Source organism: Culicoides brevitarsis, chromosome 2 (genome assembly GCF_036172545.1).
Source record: "Culicoides brevitarsis isolate CSIRO-B50_1 chromosome 2, AGI_CSIRO_Cbre_v1, whole genome shotgun sequence".
Taxonomy (NCBI): Eukaryota; Metazoa; Arthropoda; class Insecta; order Diptera; family Ceratopogonidae; genus Culicoides; species Culicoides brevitarsis.
Window position 1 is genome coordinate 19,912,505 of NC_087086.1, and position 19,047 is coordinate 19,931,551.

The following is a 19,047-nucleotide window of genomic DNA, read 5'->3' on the forward strand; positions in this document are numbered from 1 at the left end:
AAATGCATATTTCCCATCATCATCGTCGTTGTCATCTTCGTAGGTGGCCACTTGGATGCTTTTATAATTTAATTAATTTTTTCTTCACACAAAAGAATTCTTTAAGTGAAGGTTTTTCGGTCAAAAAATCATTTTTTTAAACAATAAAGAGGAAATATTTACATTATTCTCACGGTAATCAGATTCAGGCCCAATCAGGTGATATGCAATTAATCAAAAAAACTGATGGTTGGACCTTCAAACTGTGCCAGTGCCCTCCCCATTCTGGAACATGACGCGCTGTTATCGAAGGATCTGTTTTCTGAAGGGTGAATGTCCTTCGACAAAACTCAATAGATGACACCGAAGAATTTGAAAAGATGTTAAAATAAACAACAATAAGTAGACATGTCAATACACGGAGCGCATTGAGAGACTTGTTCATCCCATTTACTTCTACTTCAGTGAGCATTATTGAATAATTTTTTTTCTTCACGACCATTTAAATCACAATAATTATGATTTTTTTTTATGAAAAATATCTTTCATTTCAAGACGAACGCATTTAGATCGAACTCGTAGATAAATTTTTGAATGGAAAATAAAAGGTAACAATATAACAATCTGTCGACTCATTTGACACTACATCATTAATCTCCTCTAAACGCATCACCTTCGACAGATTCTCTCCGATGGACCAAATGGAGAAATTGTCTCTCGTTTATCATCTAAATTACTTTTTGTAATCGACATAATTGGGGACTTGATCAATGTTGTACTGAAATTCAAAGCATTTAACGAAATAATATTATTGGAATAATAAATAGTTAAATTATGAATGATGACAATGCGGTTTCAGATGTTGGTCAAGAAATAAAAAAAAAATCTTGTCGATCAAGGAGGAGATCGGGATGGAATGGGACGGGACAGGACGATTTCTAGTCATCATATTTTTTTTATAGAACTAGAAAAATTCATTAATATTAAAGATAAAAATAGTCATAACATGATACTTTGCGTTAGCAGTTGGTATCCCATTTCAACTTCCGTTCGCAAATAACTTCATGCTTTTTATCGTCATTGTTATTTATTGTGATTGTTGTAAGACGTAACGTTGTTTATTTCAGCTTTTTTGCGTTATTTCATATATGAGTGGTGATCATGAAGCATGCGATACGATGGCGATGAGCTAAACCATATAAATATGGGTGATGGCAAAAAAAAAGTTGTCTGATGATCTAAGTTGCAGTTAAATGAGGCGTCAAGGAGACTTTGGTAAGAATTATTTTTTGAATTAAAGGTAGAGCCACGCGTAGGTTTTTTCTTCTTGTATAACTGCAAATTTTGATGCTTGGCACGTTTGTTACGTAAGAATTAAAATTTGACTTAAATTGATATTTTTTTTTAAAAAAAGAGCATTTTTTCTGAATAGAAGCAAACAAAATAAAAAAAATAAATATTTTTTTTAATTAAAAATGTTTTTGATCGTTTATCGATTTTTGATGTTTAATAAAAAAAAGACCAATTTGAAAATAATGAAAATTTAATTTTTAAATTTTAATTTTTTAATTAAAAAATATTATAAATTTAAAAGAAAAAAAAATATTTTTATTTATAAATTTTTGACCGTTTTTCAAAAAATTTTTTAAAAAACATTTTTAAAAAATTTCATTTTAAAAAAAATTAAATAAAATTTTTAAAAAAAAATTTTAATTTTCAAATTTTCATTTAAGAAAAAAAAAAAAAAATTTAATCACGTTTTTATGTATGGCGTGACTCAAAAATCTTGAAATTTTCATAAAAATAATTAGTTTTTGCAATAATTTAATGCATTTTTTTGCAAAGTTAAAAAAAATCGATGAAATTTTGTTTTTTTGTATTTCAAAACCAAAAACTTCATATTTTTCAATGAAAAAAAAAATTCATTTTGAATGAGTATATTTTAATATTATTTTAAACTTTAAATTTTAAAATCCACAAAATTTAAAAATTTTAAAAATTTTTAATTAAAATTTTTACAATTTATAAAAAAATTAATGAATTTTTTCTTATTTCAAAATCGGAATACATAAAAAAATTAATTTTTTTTACCTAAATATTAAAATTTTAACAATTTATTATTTATTTTTTAAATTTAAAAATTAAATTTTTTAAAGTCTAAAACGGATTCTCCAATCTAATTTCTTGATTAAAAGATCCAAAAACAAAAGATCAAAATTTTGTTTATAATTATGTATTTTTAATCACTTCAACACATCTTCATGATTTCACCTTCATTAACAAATTGCCATAAAACATTTTTAATCTTGCAAAAAAATCTTTTCGACAAACATTTATCGTCGCATAACCATCGGAGATTATCACCATTAGTCGCCACTTCCAATTAAAATCAATTTCCTTCATTTATTTCAGAAATCTTTCAATTTAATTCAATCTTTTTTATTTCCAGCATCACACAGCACCCAGCCGGAAATGACACTACAATTATCACTTCATCGTTTCTGCAAGATTTTTTTTCCATTCATTCTTTTGCGACGCACGACGATAACAAACACAAGAGCAAAATAAATAAAATACCGGCATCATAAAACCAAATTTTTTTATATAAAAAAAATATTTAAGGCAGATGCAGAATCAAACAAAAAATCAATCGATACAAAAAAAAAACGATGAAAAGAAGAAAAAAATTGTTATGATGGTCCCGATCTTGAACGAGCATGTGTTTGATGCTGCTAGCAAGTAAATAACAGCACAGAACAAGTTATAAAGGATCAGATCAGTGGAATTATGAAGGAACATCTGCCAAGTGATGATGATGTTGTGTTAGAAATTTGTTATAAAAAAAAACAGAAGATTACCATTGAAGAGCGTGTCAATTTGGGGGATCAGGACAAAAAAAAATATTTATTACCATACGAGGTAATTTTTAACTCTCTAAAATTATGTTTTTTCATCTACTTTTAGATAACGAACGATCCTCGATTTTATCTAATTATAATAATTTTTTTTCGAAAATTCGTGATCATTCCACAAACACACGCAACAGGACCCCAAATACAGTAGAGCCACTGTAGGATGATGAAAAAAAATTGTGAAGTGTGTCTGGCATGCGGCATTTTATTACTTACACACATACAAAGAGTGTTATTATTGGTAGGTATTGCATTATGGCAGATGGTCCTGTTTTACTTTTTAAAGAATTTTTGTCCCAATTAAATTAATGACCTTTTAAATTATTTTTTCAACTAAAAAAATACAATATTTTGATTGTCCCTCTTGTTGCGCTCCGTCTCGTTATTAGCCAGTATTTATTGTTTTTCATTGCAGTTGGTACCTGATGTCGATTGCTGCATTCTAAGAACGAAATTTTGAAAGGTATTTCAGCTGTCTGGGTTTCGAAATCTACAAAAATGACCTTTTATTGAATTTTTTGTTTGCAGATGAACGAGTAAAGGTGATGAAACTTGTCACCAAACCACCACCCGTATTCGAGTGTTTAGGCAGAGAAATTCTGTAAAAAGAGAGACAATAAATACAAAATAAAACAATTGTCTTTGGAATTCACCTTCAACTTACCATCATTTGACTGCACAAAAACAATTGACGGGATTTGACATTGTCTTGTTGAACGACAAAACTAATTGTCACAAGAGTAAATTTTGCGTTAAGCTGTAAATACTTCCTTAAAATGTCGTGAGTTTGATAAAATGTCTTTAAAATTGACTTGAGCTCAATTATTTCATGGTCGATAAACTTTTTACTTGTAAATTGATGAAAATCTTGAATATCCTTGACTTTAAATTTTTATTCTTATGTTTTTTAGGAGGTCATTGACCATTGAGGAAGGAAGAAAAGGCAACAATAGGAAACTTTTTGAAGGAAAATTTGATGCTTTAACCATTTTTTTGTATAATTTCAAGTAAAATGTCGTCGCGGCATCATCAGACGATTAGGTTGATAAAGAAATCCCACCGCCTTTGATGTAAGGGGAAAAAAAATAATTTGGCTGGGCCAATCGCTGGTGAATTTTTGTTCTATTTTCGTATCTTTATATGTTTTATCTCATGACGACTGTAATGGAAAATACCTCACTAATCTGAGCCAAGATTTTTGCATTTTTAAGTTATTCATTATTTTAATTTTAAAATTTTGATTTGACTTTTTATCATAAAATTCTATTTAGATTTATTTAATTTATCAAAAAAGATTCAAAAGTTAAATTTTGTCACAATTGAAATATTTTTACCTACGCGTGGCTTATAGATACCGTTAAGTAACATTTGTGTTCACTTAATTTCGTATCAAGCCCTTCAAAAAATCAAGCAAGAAAAAATTGCTCTCATTAAAAAGCACTTTATAGACAAAAAAAAAATATGCACCCGTTCTAAAACTTTGATTCTAACTGTTCTCAGTTCCAACAAAGGTCATTACATTTTAATGTAAATTTCTCCATAAAAGTGCGATTATCAGTTTCAGTAGCATAGCGAGCACCATAAGCTACAACAATTACTTCCATTAACGAGATAGAAAGAATAATGACTTAAATATTTTTTCATTCGTTTTTATTTCATACGAACACAAGGTGAAGCTGAATTCAAAATTCATAAGAAAAAAAAATAAATTATAAAAAAAACACAGGGGAATATGAGCCACAATGCCATGTGTTACTCCAGAACAGAACAAAATTCAAGCAACCATAAAGTTCGGAGTACTTTCTGGCAGCTCGAGTGTAACAATGAAAAAAAAACTCTTTGAAACTGCGTTAACTGAAGGTGTGCACAGGAGCATAACATAAAAAGCAAATAATGCACGGTCTTAAAAATCGAAATTTAAGGCCCTTTTGCCAGACAGAAGCTCTTTTTAATTGTGCCTATCTACCTTATGGGCATAGCATGATATCAATAAAAAAATCTATTGAAATATAATTTTGAATGTTACGCTGAAGAAGAATCAATCATTCCAATTCTGTTACTTTATTTCGTTTGTTTGAAGGAAAGACATTAACAACAATGAAAGAAAGAGGCGAAGAAACTGAATTACGCATTTACGTTTTGTTTGTTGGTTGAATTTGAATATTTTTTTGAATTATCATCGTTTATCTTGGATCGTGTCGATGTAAAAAATTTTTATCAGAAGATATCGTGTTTCATGATTACTGATGGTGATGACCTTTGTGGTTCTGAACGCATGGAGTGATGTAACGATGCTGGTGATGACATTCAAATGACTCAATAATGGATGGAAACCAGAAGTGAAATTGACATTTATTGCGTCAAGGCGAAGGACGATTCTAAGTAGTTCTAATGAAAAAAAAAATCAATTTGAATGTGGGTTCTAGTGAAATGGTTAAATATAAAAAAGAAGGAATTTATATTAATTTTAGAATTTTAAAAAAATAAAATTATTGCAAAATACTTAATATCCTGAAATAATTATTTACCTAAAATAATAATTATAAATTTTTTTAATTCCTTCTTATTTATTTTTTTTATTTCTATTTTATTTTTTTCTTAAGAGAATGTTTAAAGAAAAAAAATCGTTAAAAATTTTAGAAACATTGGTAAAATTCATCGATTTGAAAATATAAAAATTCTATTCAAAGACGTTCAAGTAATATATTTTTTTTTTGTAGAAAAATTAAAAATAATAGTGTATAAGGTTCAATTTATTATATTGATTTTGGTATAAAACTTTTAAAAAAAATTTTAAAAAATCAAAAACTTTAATAAAATTCTACTTTTTTTTTCTTAATCTTCTAACGAATTTTGACTAATTTTGCAAAACAGTTTGATATATTTCAACTAAAACTTTTAAAAATTTGTTAAAAATTAGAAATTGATATTCATATGAATATTTTCGATAATTTTTGAAAATTATCAATATTTTTTTATATAGAAATTTTTAATAATTTTCCATTCAAAAATTTTCCACAATTGAAGATAATCGTGTTTGAATTGCACGAAAAAAAATAACGGTCATTTCATTCAAACACAAAACTGGGACACAAAAATTTCATTTCAGGCCAAATCTCACTTCATACATTATTTACGTTTGTTTTTGTTTCATACTGAATAACAAACGTTTAGTCAAATTTTCTCTCAAATTTCAAATAAATTTTTAAAAAAATGACTGATTCCAGTAAAAGTGTCGTCAAAAAAGATCCTCCAAAATACTCCACTGAAATGGATCAACAAACAGCACGAGTTCTCTTCGAAAATTGTGCCTTTCTCATCATTGCCGGCGTTCCGAGAGCAACTGAATTCGGCATGGACTTTTCCTCACATCAAATAGACGAGAATTTCCGAGGAATGAAATTAATTCCAGAAGGTCCTCATTACGTTTATTGCGCCTCACAAAGTCCGTATGGAGATGTTGGAGCCCGTGTTGGTTTCATGCATTATTTTAAACCAAAAGAAATCGTAATTCGTGAATGGGATCCTGACAAGGAGGAATTAAGACATCGCAGACAGGATTTAGTTGATGTGGAAATTGGAAAAATTCGCGAAAATATCAAAGATTTAGATCGGTGAGTTTTCATCAATCAACAAAATTTTCATTAAAATTTGATTTTTTTAGGTTTCTTGCTCCCTACGACTTTGAAATGTACGAAAAATGGAAGACTTTTACGCGTCACATCACCGAACCACAAATTCAAGCTCTTATGCCGTCTTGTGGACTTGTTCGCACCGCCGTTGAATATCTTTCGTGTCCTGATGCCGATAGACCTCGCGGTGGGGTAACAACTTCGCCGCGACTTCGCACTGTCCGTTCGATTGCTGATGAAGACGATTTACTGCCGGATTTGGAACCAATTAAGGGAACAGCTCCAAATTTCACAAAATTACCGAAAATCAACACAAAAACCGCAAATCCATCGGATATCAGTTCAAGTTACATGGACTCCATAGGTCTCGTGGAAAATTTATTAGCAAAAGGAGAAAAGGAAATTCTCGCAGAAATCGAATTTTCGTTCATTTTGTACCTGTGTGGACATTCAACGGACGCTCTGGCACATTGGCGTCGCATCCTCGCTCTCGTTTGCAATTCGGAAAGTGCTGTGGAGAAATTTAAGCATTTTTACAAGAATTATTTGCTGATAATCAGAGAACAACTTGTTGAATTGCCCGTAGAATTAATGGAACCCACGGAAAATAACTCAGTTTACAAAGACGTGAAAAAATTGGTGCGAAATTGCGTTTTAGGTGGGCTCGTAGACCGAGCGGATCACGTGACGAAACATTTATACGAGAAAATGTGCTGGAATTTTAACGATATTTTGGACGAAGATCCCGAAGATTTACCAGTTGTCGTGGAAACTGATTAAAAATTCACTTCTAAAAACATTTATTAACACTTTTCTTCAACTATCGCGTCGAGCACACTCCTTCGAATGCTTTTTGTAAGTATCGACCGTCTTGAATTTCGCTCCGCACCTTCCACATTTGTACAATGGCGTGTCCGGTGGCAACAGCGGGAGTTCCTTTAACGTGCCTCCTTTCTTATTGAGCTCCAAGAGTCCCGCTTTCTTCGCGTGCTCTCGCCTGCATTGACCTTGATGAGCGACAAACGTCTCAGTTGGCATCGCCAAACCACAAAATCCGCATTTTTTCGATAAATGATTGAGTTTTCGGTGTTGTACGAGTCCCGCGATGTCATCAAATACTTTCATGCAAACTTGGCACGAATAAGCGTCTTGTTTGAGAGTTTGATTCCGTCTTCGGGACACACTATTATACGGCTTTGTCCTTACTCTTACCAATTTATGCGTAATTTGATGTTTTTCCAACTCCTCTTTCGTGTCAAAAATTCGATCGCAGTTCACTTGCTGACACATGAACCGAATTGTGAGATTCTCAGTTTCAATATTCGACGGGTCTTCGAGATGTTCTTCGATCATTTCGTTTTCTAAGTAAATTTCATTCATTTCACCGGCATCTGGTACCGTTTCTTCTTCAATAACGGCTTCATATCGCTCTTTTTTCATCGCCGGAATGTAATTCAGGTCTGGTTCGACCACAACGGAGCTCTTTGGGGTATCCTGATGTCCCGGAATCGCAGTATTTTTTGCTCGCAGCAACAAATCGACCACTTCCGAGCCACGATCCTTCACTAAATGCTGTTCTTTGATCCACAAATCATTCTGATTGTCATAACAGACCTTCTTGAATTCCTCAAAGAGACGCACGAGGCTCATGCAGACCACGCAAACGGATTTCGAGAGTCTTGAATCGCTGGAAACCTACAAAAAAATAATTTTAATGAAATTTTTTTGAAAAATTTTAAGATTTTCTTACCACAAGACCTAAAGCAGCATTCACCGTTTCGAGTAACTCCTTGTTTTTCATCATATCAATGCAAGGACGTGTTTTGGTATTGCATATCCGACATGGTTCCTTCTTACTTTTCTTCGTATTTACCTTGAACAGCACCGGAGTCGACATTTTTCTCGTTTCAAAGACGAATTCTTGGCAAAGAAGCTCATTTGTTGACAAACAATTAAACGTCAAGCGGCACTCCCAATGCAAAGAACGCACCCAGTCACCATTTTGTAGTTGAATTTCCAAGTGAATCGACTCCGGACTACGTTTTTTAATATTTTGATAGAAATTTATCGTGTTAAATTGAGAATATTTGTGAAAATTGTGCAACAATCACTCCATCCTCCACCATCCCGTAGAAATTTGAAGCCACTAGGAGCACTTTCATAAGGTAAGTGGCAAAACTTTCCAATTGTTTTGCTGGCACTTTGTCTTCCGCTGCCCTTTTTGTAACAAAGCCGGTTGTGAATTGCTGTTTTATGTCCCCCAAAGAGATTTAAAGTGCCAATTTCCCTCATGTGAGGCCCGATAATGACGAAGGACGCAACATTGAACGCTAATTTCCTGTAAAAAGTGATTAAAAAGGTCTAGAAAGTACGGATGATGAGTCATTTTTGTACAGTAGGTGATTAATTCACACAAAGAGTCTCTGTATGTGGCGAACGACGATGATGATGGACGAAAACAACAAAGTTTTAAAAAGTGTGTAATCGTGCCAAAAATAGACGCAAGATTAATTGTATAATAATTGAGTTTTGCGGGGAAAGATGCGACAGAATCACCTGTTTGATGTTGTGGCGACGCAGAAATTCGCAGGAGAAATTCGTCAAAATAATGGGCGTAGTTGCTCCAGACTCCCATGCAGGTTCTTGACCTTTATCTAGTATGTGTCTATTGGAGTGTCGCATGTACGCGGAACGCATGTACGAGAAATGCAGCAAAAATGCATTTTATCATGAAATTTCTCGCTGCCTTGACCTAACAAACGAACGTGAAGATGATGGAATTATAGGTCGTTGTCTGAAATTGCTTCTAGTCGAGCCAAAGACAGTTGCAAGGTTTCAAGGCAACGACGATTATCGTTAATAATCGTATCGTACCATAAAAGGCATTAACGCGATTCATTCATTTTTATATTATTTTTACCGTAAACAGAGTGTGCCGTGTATTTGGTGCCGTTTTGGGCTTTTATTATTGTTATTTTTTTGAAATGGAAATTAAAGATAATTTTATCGAAAAAATGGGAGAAATAAAAATTAAAAATTTTTGATATTTTTAAAAAATTTTATTAAAAAATTATGAAAAATTAAAATTTTTAATTTGAAATTAAAAAAAAGACCAAAACGAAAATTGAAAATTAATTTTAAAAAATTTAAAATTAAAAAAACAATATTGAATTTTTAAACCTATAAAAATAAAGTCACGTGACCAAAATTATTTTTTTTTAAATATTTTTTTGTGTAAAATTTTTGAATAAGAAAATTTAAAAAAAAATACATATGAACAATATTAAAAAAATGTTTAAAAATTGAATAATTTCCATTAATTTTATTAAATAAAATTGAATTAAAATATTTTTTATTTAAAATTTAATTGATATACCTAAAATCTCAAAATTCATCAGCCTATCTTAAAAAATTAAATTTCTCAACAGGAACCATGGACTGATAAGCCTTCGGCTTTACTTAATCACGTCTCTGTTCTCCGATATCGACACGAAAAAACTTATCAGCAAAGTAGTCGAAGTATAGACTTAATTGTATATCTTTTGTTCGATTTTTGGTGCGTTAAGGGAATGTTAGCTCTGTTGCTCTAATGCGTAGAAAAAAAAGCTCGATGGACTGATAATCAGCAAGGTGTGGCAAATACAACAAAATATTTCAACAATAAATTAGTCATGCATTTCATTTTTATTACCTCGTGAGAAACTCACTGGAAATTTTATTGTGTGTGTTTGCCAATTCAGAGAAATTAATTAAATAATCACTTTGGAGACCGAACATCGACAGTCATCAACAGTTGGTCCCATTTTTTCGAGTTAAATTAATGAGAAAATTGCCCAAAACCACGCAGAAAAATCAAAACGTTGTAAATTCAAGAGAAAAATATTTTTTTTAAAGAAAGGAGACGATGAACGAGCACGAGGAAAGAGACATGATAAATGACTCCTTGTAGACCTTGTAGATATACGAATATGACAATGGTGACATGATAATAATAATGATATGATGAAGTTACTCTCGTTAAGCGTTGAACATGTATACAAGAAAAATTTATTTTAAAAAATTTTTGATGAAAATTATTACTTGAGCCCATTTTCTCTTCAACAGTGCCCTTAGTTGGTTGGTTTTCACCAAAAAAAATTCAGACGACTGAAAAAAATTATTTTTGAATTTGCAAAATAATTTGAAAAATGTAAAAATCTGATAAAATTCTTATTTTTTTACGATTGTTTCACGTTGAAAAATTCATGATTATTTGGTTTTGAGGAAAAATTAAATAAAATAACATGAAAAAAAGAAAATTTCTTGAAAAAAGAATGTTTGAGTAAAAAAAAACCTTGAAAAAGAAATTCAACTTAAAAATATTAATTTTTTAAGAATTAGAAATTTTTTTCATTTTTTTTTAATTAAAATTAAGTCATTATGATGAAAATCTCATTAATATTGATTTTAATTTTTTTTTTCAGAAATTTTGAGCTTTAAAAAACAAAAGCTTAAAAATTCAAAAATTTAATCAAAAAAAAAATAAAATTAAAAATATAATTAATTTAATTAATTAATAAAATAAATTAATCAATTTAAAAAAAATAATTTAATTAAATTAATCTTTAAAAAATAAATTAAATTAAATCCATACAAAATAAAATTACAGACAGACATCCCACAAAAATTATTTTCTATCGAAACACATTTAAAAAAAATCTAATAATGATTTTCCGCACGGGAAATCCCTAGATAAGAAAAATTTAATATCGCCATGAAAAATGTTTATGAAATTAAATTGGCTTTAAAACCTATCCCACGTCCTTGATGTTATTTTCCCATCTTTCGTCCTATTTAATAAACTTAATGAAAAAAAAAATTTCACTTGACCGACTGCCTCATTTATGACGCAACCTGTCACTCACTTTGCACTAATTGATTTTCCTTTTTCTGCCATATTCTTACCTTGTCCCAATAACGACTTGTTGGCATGTCATTCATCAAAAAAAAAGTTTCTTGTCGCAAAAAAAAAACTTTAAAAAGAAAAACATCACGTTCAACAAATTTTATGAAGCGTTGTAAAGCACGTGTGAAAATTATCTCTTAATAACACACTAACTTGCTGAGATCAGATATCATGATTCATGCCTCACCGCGTTCTATGGGCTTCAAGAGCAACGGTAGGGCAAGCCGCATAAATATAGCGCGATGTTTATTTAGCGAGCAAACCAAAAGGGAAAACTCATAAATTATTTATTGGAATGCTTTGAGTTGGAGTTTTTTGCTGTTTGTGGCGTCTAATTTTTTATTTTGCGAAGCCGGTCGGGCGTATTTTGATGAGGGTTGCTGACAAAAAGTGTGGTTCTAAAGGAATTTGCTTTGAAAAAACGCATTTTTTTAGAATGAAATTCAAATCAGTTCCACTCTAGTGCCGAATTCATTGAGAGAAAGTCTTGCTATGGGGTCAGAAACCTCTTTCGCTCTCGCTTCGCACACACAACATATCATTTTTATGATTATTATTACGATTTTGTTTGCATTTTGGATATGTCTGCATGAAATGAACATCGCATCTGAGCACTCAGCTGCTTTGTACGATGGTCCATGGCGCGCAGACTCCCCCATCTACCGTTCGGACCATCTCCGTCGTCGTACTGCCGAACATCCTTGCCACCTGCACAACACAGAGAGAATGAATCGAAATTCCACAACAGTTGGTTTGATGTCACCGCACCATTCATGCTGCTGCTGCTGCCTCCCTCTCTGCCTCCCACAGCGATCGTGCGACTTCGGGAAAATGTGTTCCGTACACGCACCGCGTAAGCGAAACGTTGCAGGCTCCATTTCAGTTGAGTTTTTGTCTTTGTTGTGGCAACGTCGTCGTAAAAATCAGCCAAAAAATTATTGTTTGTACCGCAACTGTGTGTCTGTGGATACAACAATTGCTGCCCATCTCCCTCCGTAGATTCCCGTGTGTTGTAGAAAGGGCGTCGTGAAACAACATCTATCATTTTTCCATTAGAACCGCAGGATTACTCGCTGCGAAACATCAATCTGCCAAAGTGAAAGAATGAAAAAATATAAAAATCTTGTTACATAAATGTGAAAAATATATTATATTAACACAATTAAAGTGATATACCGACAACAAAAAGAAAGAAAAAAAATATTATACAATTAATTAGTACACGCCCTGCAATCCTACACTTTTCCCCGCGTAGTTTTGTGTTACAATAAAAATATAAAAGAAGGTTTTGATCATAAAAAAGGAAAAATAAAGTGGTTTCATCTTGTGAGAAAAGGAAATTTTTTAATAATAAAAACAAATTATCTTTATCACATTATTTAACAAAACAACAACGTTCATTTTTACGTAATAGCCGTTTACTAGATTCGTTTTTATTTCATACTAAATGAATTGTGTCAATGATGTCTTTTTCCATTACCGTTAAAATAATGTATTTTGCCGGTATGACTTTTGGATATTGTGACAGGGAAAATTGGATTTTACGAAAAAAAAAAGAAATGTTAAAATACAGCGAAATAAATGAAATTAAGCTTGTTTTTTTAAACTAAAGCTGTCAGCGGGGACAACTGATGTTTTTGAAGGATATTAAGGAGGAGAAATTGAGGCACTTTTTCCTTTTTCTTGTTTCAAAACATACGCAAACAAACACAACACACGTACAATGGAAAAGTTTGTCATTGTTTGGTACTTTTTGAAAGAAAGAGGGAAAAAAGGAAATTTAGTCCCCTTTCTTTGAAAAAGAGAAAAATAAATCAGCAACTTTCAAAGGTTCCTTCAGGCTTAAAAGTTTTTTTTTCTTTTTTTCAAGTACAAGTTGTGGAGGTATTTTGTTTAGTTGAGAAGGATTAATTTTTATTTGAGATATTTTTATGATTCTTTTAAAAAATAATGGAAATTTAATTCATCGCCGAAAAAATTCTAATTTTTATTTAAAAACATATTTTAAAAATTTTGCCAAAGCCCTTTGAAAATTATTTAAATTTTTTGTCTTTCTTTTTTTTTTTTTTTTGATCGAATGAATTTTAAGTAAATATTTTTTTTATAGCAAATTAGACAAAATATTTATCAATTTTAAAAAATATATTTTTAAAATTAAATTCAGAGCATTTTAATTGAAACATTAAAATATGTAAAATTTGTAAAAAAAAAATTATAAATATTAAAACTGAAAAAAATTTGTTATTTACAAAAAAAAAATAAAATATATTTTTTTATATTTTTTTTAAATATTATTTTTTGATTGGATCAAGCTAGTGATAAAATGTTTCAAATAAATTTAAGCGGCCTTCGAAGCTTAATTTTTTTTTTATTTTGAAAATTAAAAAAAATATTTCATGGAGTTTTTTTTAAATTTTTTTTGTGGAGTAACCCGGTAACTCTTGACAACTTTTTATGTAAGATTTCATTTGAATTTTCTCTCACGAAAAAAAAAAATCTTGTTAAAAAACATGCAAACCTTTACATTAAAATCCAAGGATTAAAAAAACGTGTCTCAGGTGCCTTAATAAAACTTAAGCCTCATACAAAAAACCTTCGAGAAAAAAACATATATTTTTATAAATCCAGATTTGCTAACGTAAAATTTACATTTCATGTCCCACTTCCATTCATACATTCATGCTTGCAACACCTTTTTCCCTCTCAACAGCCATGCTCTCGAAATTATGGTTTCTTTTATTCATGAAAGAGAAACAAACTTTCTCCTAGCAACTGACTGCCGCCGTAAGATTTTTAGCAAAGAACCGAACGAGAGTGAAGTTAAACACTTTTGCATAGGAAAAAAAGACATCATCGACACACATAAGTTTGAAAAGTTCATTACACTTTTCTGCAACTTTTTTTTTCTTGTAATTTTTAGCAGCTCGAGAAAGGACATAAATTAAATATACATCCTATCTCCTTATTTACGAACGAAAAGTTCTCCTAAGAGTTTTTCTACCTTTTTATAAACATAAATTATTACAAAATATACAAACTTAAAAGTAAAAAAAAAATAAAATTTAAAAAAAAACGAGGAAAATAAAAGTCAAAGAAGACTGAGATAAATGCATTTCTAAAATAAAATTTGTATCTGATGAACTCTGTAACTGCATAAACTTCTTTAACTGCTGCTTACTTATACAACGACATATTTACAACGCATCTGCTGACATCAAAATTGGATTCAAGAGCAAAAAAAATATATATTTTATCGTAAAAAGTTTGCAAATGTGTGGGAGTCTATAAAAGAAGTCAAAGACCAGCATAACGAAAACGTTGAAAATTTATGACATTATCACACCACTCCTACTTTGCACCAATTGAGATTTGAATAAACGACACTTATTCAGGAGAGCACAAAGAAAAATATACAATATTCATGAATAAAATTATTATTAAAATAAAGAAAAAAAAATAAATTGTTAAACTCTATCTTGTTGAGCGAGAAACGAGTTCTTGTTGTTTGTTGAAAAAAAAAAGAAAATATTTTTAAAATCTTAAGAAAAATACTAAAAATCTGTGTTGATAAATACTTATTGCCAAAGAAAAATATAAAATTAAAAAAAATAAGAAAAAAAAAATAATCCAAATGATACGGAAAAACTAATTAATTAAATAGTTAGTGAATGTAATTAAATGCACACAAAAGAAGTTGTTCAGTTTAAGAAATAATTTTGTTGGAAAGTTGTTGTTGCCGGCACGGAAAAAGGTAATAAAGTTTTTCGTCTTGTTTATTTACAATTTTATTCTGCAGAGTGGTAATTGACTGTTACGTAGTTGATGTTCTGCAGAAATGTTCCAAGTTGTTGCGGTTTTGTAATTCGGTTTGTGATTTATCTGTGAAAAAGTAAAACTTACCTGCAATTTTCATGATGAAATTCTCGTTTTTGCTTTTCTCGAATGTTTTAAACATGAGATGTAAGATAGTGAAGAATCCTTCGTAGAAAATTAAAATGTAGAGATAAAAGAAGATCAAATAACATTCTATGAATATTTTGTCTAATAACATTTGAAAGCATCAAAAGGGTAAATCTGAGATTTTTTGTTTTAAGATGAATAGAATGTTTAAATTGTTTTTTCTAGTAAATGAAGCTTATGCAATATTTTTCCGCTTCAAATTTATTTGAAAGCTTGTGTTACAGATTTTTTAGGAGTTATAATTAAACCCAAAATAATTTTTAAAAAAATAAAAAAAATATCAAAAAAAATAAATTAATTAAAATAGTTTTGTTGAAAAAAGTTAGAAATAATTAAAAATTTCTTAAAATTTTTAAAAATTTTTTTTCAAAAAAAAAATAATTTTCTATTATTTTTAAAAATTTTATTTCAAAAAAAAAAAAAAATTAAAAAAAAATTAAAAAATTAAATTAATTTAAATTTGATAATTTAAATTTTTGAATTCATATTCTCAAATTTTCAATAAAATTAATTTACGAATTAAAAAATTTAAAAAATTAAATTAATTAATTAATAAAATCATTTTTATATTTATTAATTAATTTATTTATTTATTAAATTTAATTATTAATTAAATTATTAATAAAATTAAAGACAATGAAAAAGAGAACAATATTCCCCCATAAAAAATATTTTGATTATCAAATAACGACAAAAAACTGACCTTTCCATCGATATTCTCCATCATTAATTCATCTAATGAACCGAAAATCCGATGTCAAGTACAGTTCGTCAAGTTATCGGACGAGAAAAAAAATCAATTAAGTCACCTGTTTTTGCTTGATTTACTTCTCTTGATTTTTTTATTGCTTATCCGGGTGGAAAAAATTGAGTTCACGTGAAATAGCCCACCCCCTAAGAAATGATGATAATTTACATGGACACTGCAGAAAAATTCATTAGAAATATTTACTTTTTCTCCACATGCCATAAAAATGAAGTAAAAGTTCCCCAAGTCGACGGCGAGAAGAAAAATCAAACAAACAAAAAAAAGTTTCATTTTCGCAGTTCGCAATGTAAACAATGTTCTCGCACACAGTCCTCCAATATGAAACAAATATTTATCTACGAGAAAGAAAATTTTCTCGCCTCCAGCGATAAAAAGTGATTTTTTCTTTTTAAAGTAAATTTACGAGAAAATATCTCAAGACTTTATAAAGTGAGAATGTTTTAGTAGCTTTGATTCTCGTCTTTTGTTATTTCACGAAATTGAGTCTCAAAGAGAAAACGTGTTTGACAAAAAAAATGCGCGCCTTGTTTTATTTATTTATTTTCCACATGAGACCCAATCAATTTCCTTTTTAAATTGAACATTTTTCAAGAATTGACACGTGTTTACATGGCAATGGATTAGGCAAAAACAAGTTGAATGCCACAAAGAAACACAAGAAAATCGATTTTTTATACATTCAAATGCCGATTGAGCAGATGAAGGCACACGCACGCATATTTAAGTCTTTTTTTTACAAAAGAAGAAGATGCCGAAAAAGAAGCGAGAGGGGTAATGGACCGCATAAAATTATGCAAAAAAGGATCACTGGCGTATCTTTTAATCCCGTTAGAAGGAAAAATTATTGCATTGTGTGTTACCTGAGAAAATTTCGAAAAATTAAACGAAACAATGGAAAATTTTCTCTCGGTTTAAAGTTTCTTTTGTTATACGGGCACTCCACGAAAAAACAAAAGAGATGTAAAAATGTGTCTTTTCTCTTATTTTATCATTTGCTCGTATATCAAAAAATGACAAAACAAAAGCCATGTCCATTCTGTCCTTTTTTATTCCTCACTCGATTTTTTTTTTCATTCTGCTGGAAGGCACAAGGCAAACAATAAAGCTCCTCATTTGTAAACAAAACAATGGAGAGGGATGTAAATGATGGATAACAGACATTTAATAAGAACTCGAGGAAAAATTGGAATGAAGACAAAAAGCGAATGTGTTGCTATACAAATTAATTAATTACGCAAGAAATTGTACAAAAAATGGGTTCATAACAAGCATCATCATGGGCAGATGAGAACTTGTTGAACGCAATTTTTTATATTTCTTATCGATTTTTCTTACCCAAAATAGCATGATTTTATTGAATTTTTATATGGAATTTTACACAATTTCCAAGATGATAAAAAAAAATATCGCAGAAAAATAAACAAATCAATCAATTTTTTATGAAGAGTGATAGAAAAAGAAGGTCTACCTCTGATAAATATTTGAATAATGCATCACATTAATGGATAAAGTTTTGCTAAATTACAAAAGTTTCTGTGTTGCGGCATATCACTTGGGTCTTTTGCTGTTGTTGATCGATTGGTATCTTACGTCTCTTTGTTATCGATGTCTAGATAAAATTTAATATTAAAGAAACCAAAGGAGTGACAATAGCGTCTTTATGACTTTTTCTCAGAAATTGAGGTATATTTAGCTACAAAGAATAATTTCTCGCACACAGTTTTAGTTCAATGAACGTTCTTTTAAGGATTCAAAGGACCTACATATCAGCTTATTACTCGCTAGGGATCCATAAAAACTTTATAACGTTACCTTTTTATATAACTTTTATTGAGCTGTAACTCATGTCTGGTTTAAAGGCACGTCTTTTAATAAAATTTTCACCCTAGTTGGGCTTTATAGCAGAAAACTCTAGTAAAAATGTAATTTTTATTACAAAAAAATAATTTAGAATTGAAAATAAATTTAGAAAAAAAAATTATAAAAATTTAATATAAAATATCAAAAATAGGTTTTAGATTTTTTTTTGCATTATAAATAAAAAAATTTTATTTGTTCTGTTTGCCCCCCCAAAGATTTCGAAATAAAAATTTACAAAGATTTGACAAAAGTTTCAATTTTATTTAATTTGAAAATAAAAATTTAATTTTCTCATGTCGATCACTCTTGGAGAAAAAATAATATTTCAAAAAAATATTTAAAAAAACGAAAAAGGCAAAAAATGAAATCTGAATTTCTATTTCGAAAACTTTTTACTGAATTTACTTAAATTAAATTTTTACATCAAGATATTTGAAATAAATTTAGAATTTTTATCTGATCCAAACCAACGATAAAATTTTGAACAATAATATCATTAATAAAATTATAAAATTTAAAAAAAAAGTTAAAATTAATTTAATTGTTAAATTAAATCAAGTGAATTAAATTTTTAAAAATATTTCTATAGAATTTAAAAAAAACATTGTTTTGATTTTTCCAGATTTTTTTTATTTTAGTTTTACTTTTTCAACTACAATATGAATTTAAAAAATACAAAATTAAAAAATATATTAGAAAATAAAAAAAAACTATTTATATTTTATCAAATTTGATAAATTTTATTTATTTTAAAAAATTTCGAAAAAAAATTGGCTTTAATTCAAAGCAAAACAATAAAAATCCATAAAAATATTTTCTTCATAAAACAAAAAATCCCGATTCATTTTTCAAAAAAATATTTCCATAACAGATGCTCTTCCTGCAAAATATAATTAATGAGCTTTTATCCATTTGTCTCCACTAATAGTCCCCCTAATCACTCTTATTAATTAATTTATTCAACAACAACCATCTATTGGGGATTACGAA

The 19,047-nt window shown here is 29.4% G+C and overlaps 2 protein-coding genes across 2 annotated transcripts; one reads left to right on the forward strand and one right to left on the reverse strand.

Annotated features, from left to right (window-relative positions):
- The first annotated feature begins 6,047 nt into the window (after positions 1-6,047).
- On the forward strand, positions 6,048-7,315 carry LOC134831991 (protein AAR2 homolog). The gene is made up of 2 exons (XM_063845845.1): positions 6,048-6,505; positions 6,556-7,315. Exons 1-2 carry the CDS (start codon positions 6,105-6,107, stop codon positions 7,301-7,303), a joined length of 1,149 nt encoding a protein of 382 aa, XP_063701915.1. The 5' UTR covers positions 6,048-6,104; the 3' UTR covers positions 7,304-7,315.
- Positions 7,307-8,460, reverse strand: LOC134831992 (uncharacterized). The gene is made up of 2 exons (XM_063845846.1): positions 8,274-8,460; positions 7,307-8,218 (listed from the first exon to the last, which is right to left on the reverse strand). The coding sequence occupies exons 1-2, from the start codon at positions 8,418-8,420 to the stop codon at positions 7,340-7,342; spliced, it is 1,026 nt and encodes a 341-aa protein (XP_063701916.1). The 5' UTR covers positions 8,421-8,460; the 3' UTR covers positions 7,307-7,339.
- Between the last annotated feature and the right edge of the window lie 10,587 nt (positions 8,461-19,047).

Coding starts and splice junctions, on each gene's coding strand:
- LOC134831992 (XM_063845846.1), bottom strand. CDS start 8,420: ATGTCGACTCCGGTGCTGTTCAAGGTAAATACGAAGAAAAGTAAGAAG. Junction 8,219..8,273: donor ATGCTGCTTTAGGTCTTGTG/GTAAGAAAATCT, acceptor ATTTTTTTGTAG/GTTTCCAGCGATTCAAGACT.
- LOC134831991 (XM_063845845.1), top strand. CDS start 6,105: ATGACTGATTCCAGTAAAAGTGTCGTCAAAAAAGATCCTCCAAAATAC. Junction 6,506..6,555: donor AATATCAAAGATTTAGATCG/GTGAGTTTTCAT, acceptor TGATTTTTTTAG/GTTTCTTGCTCCCTACGACT.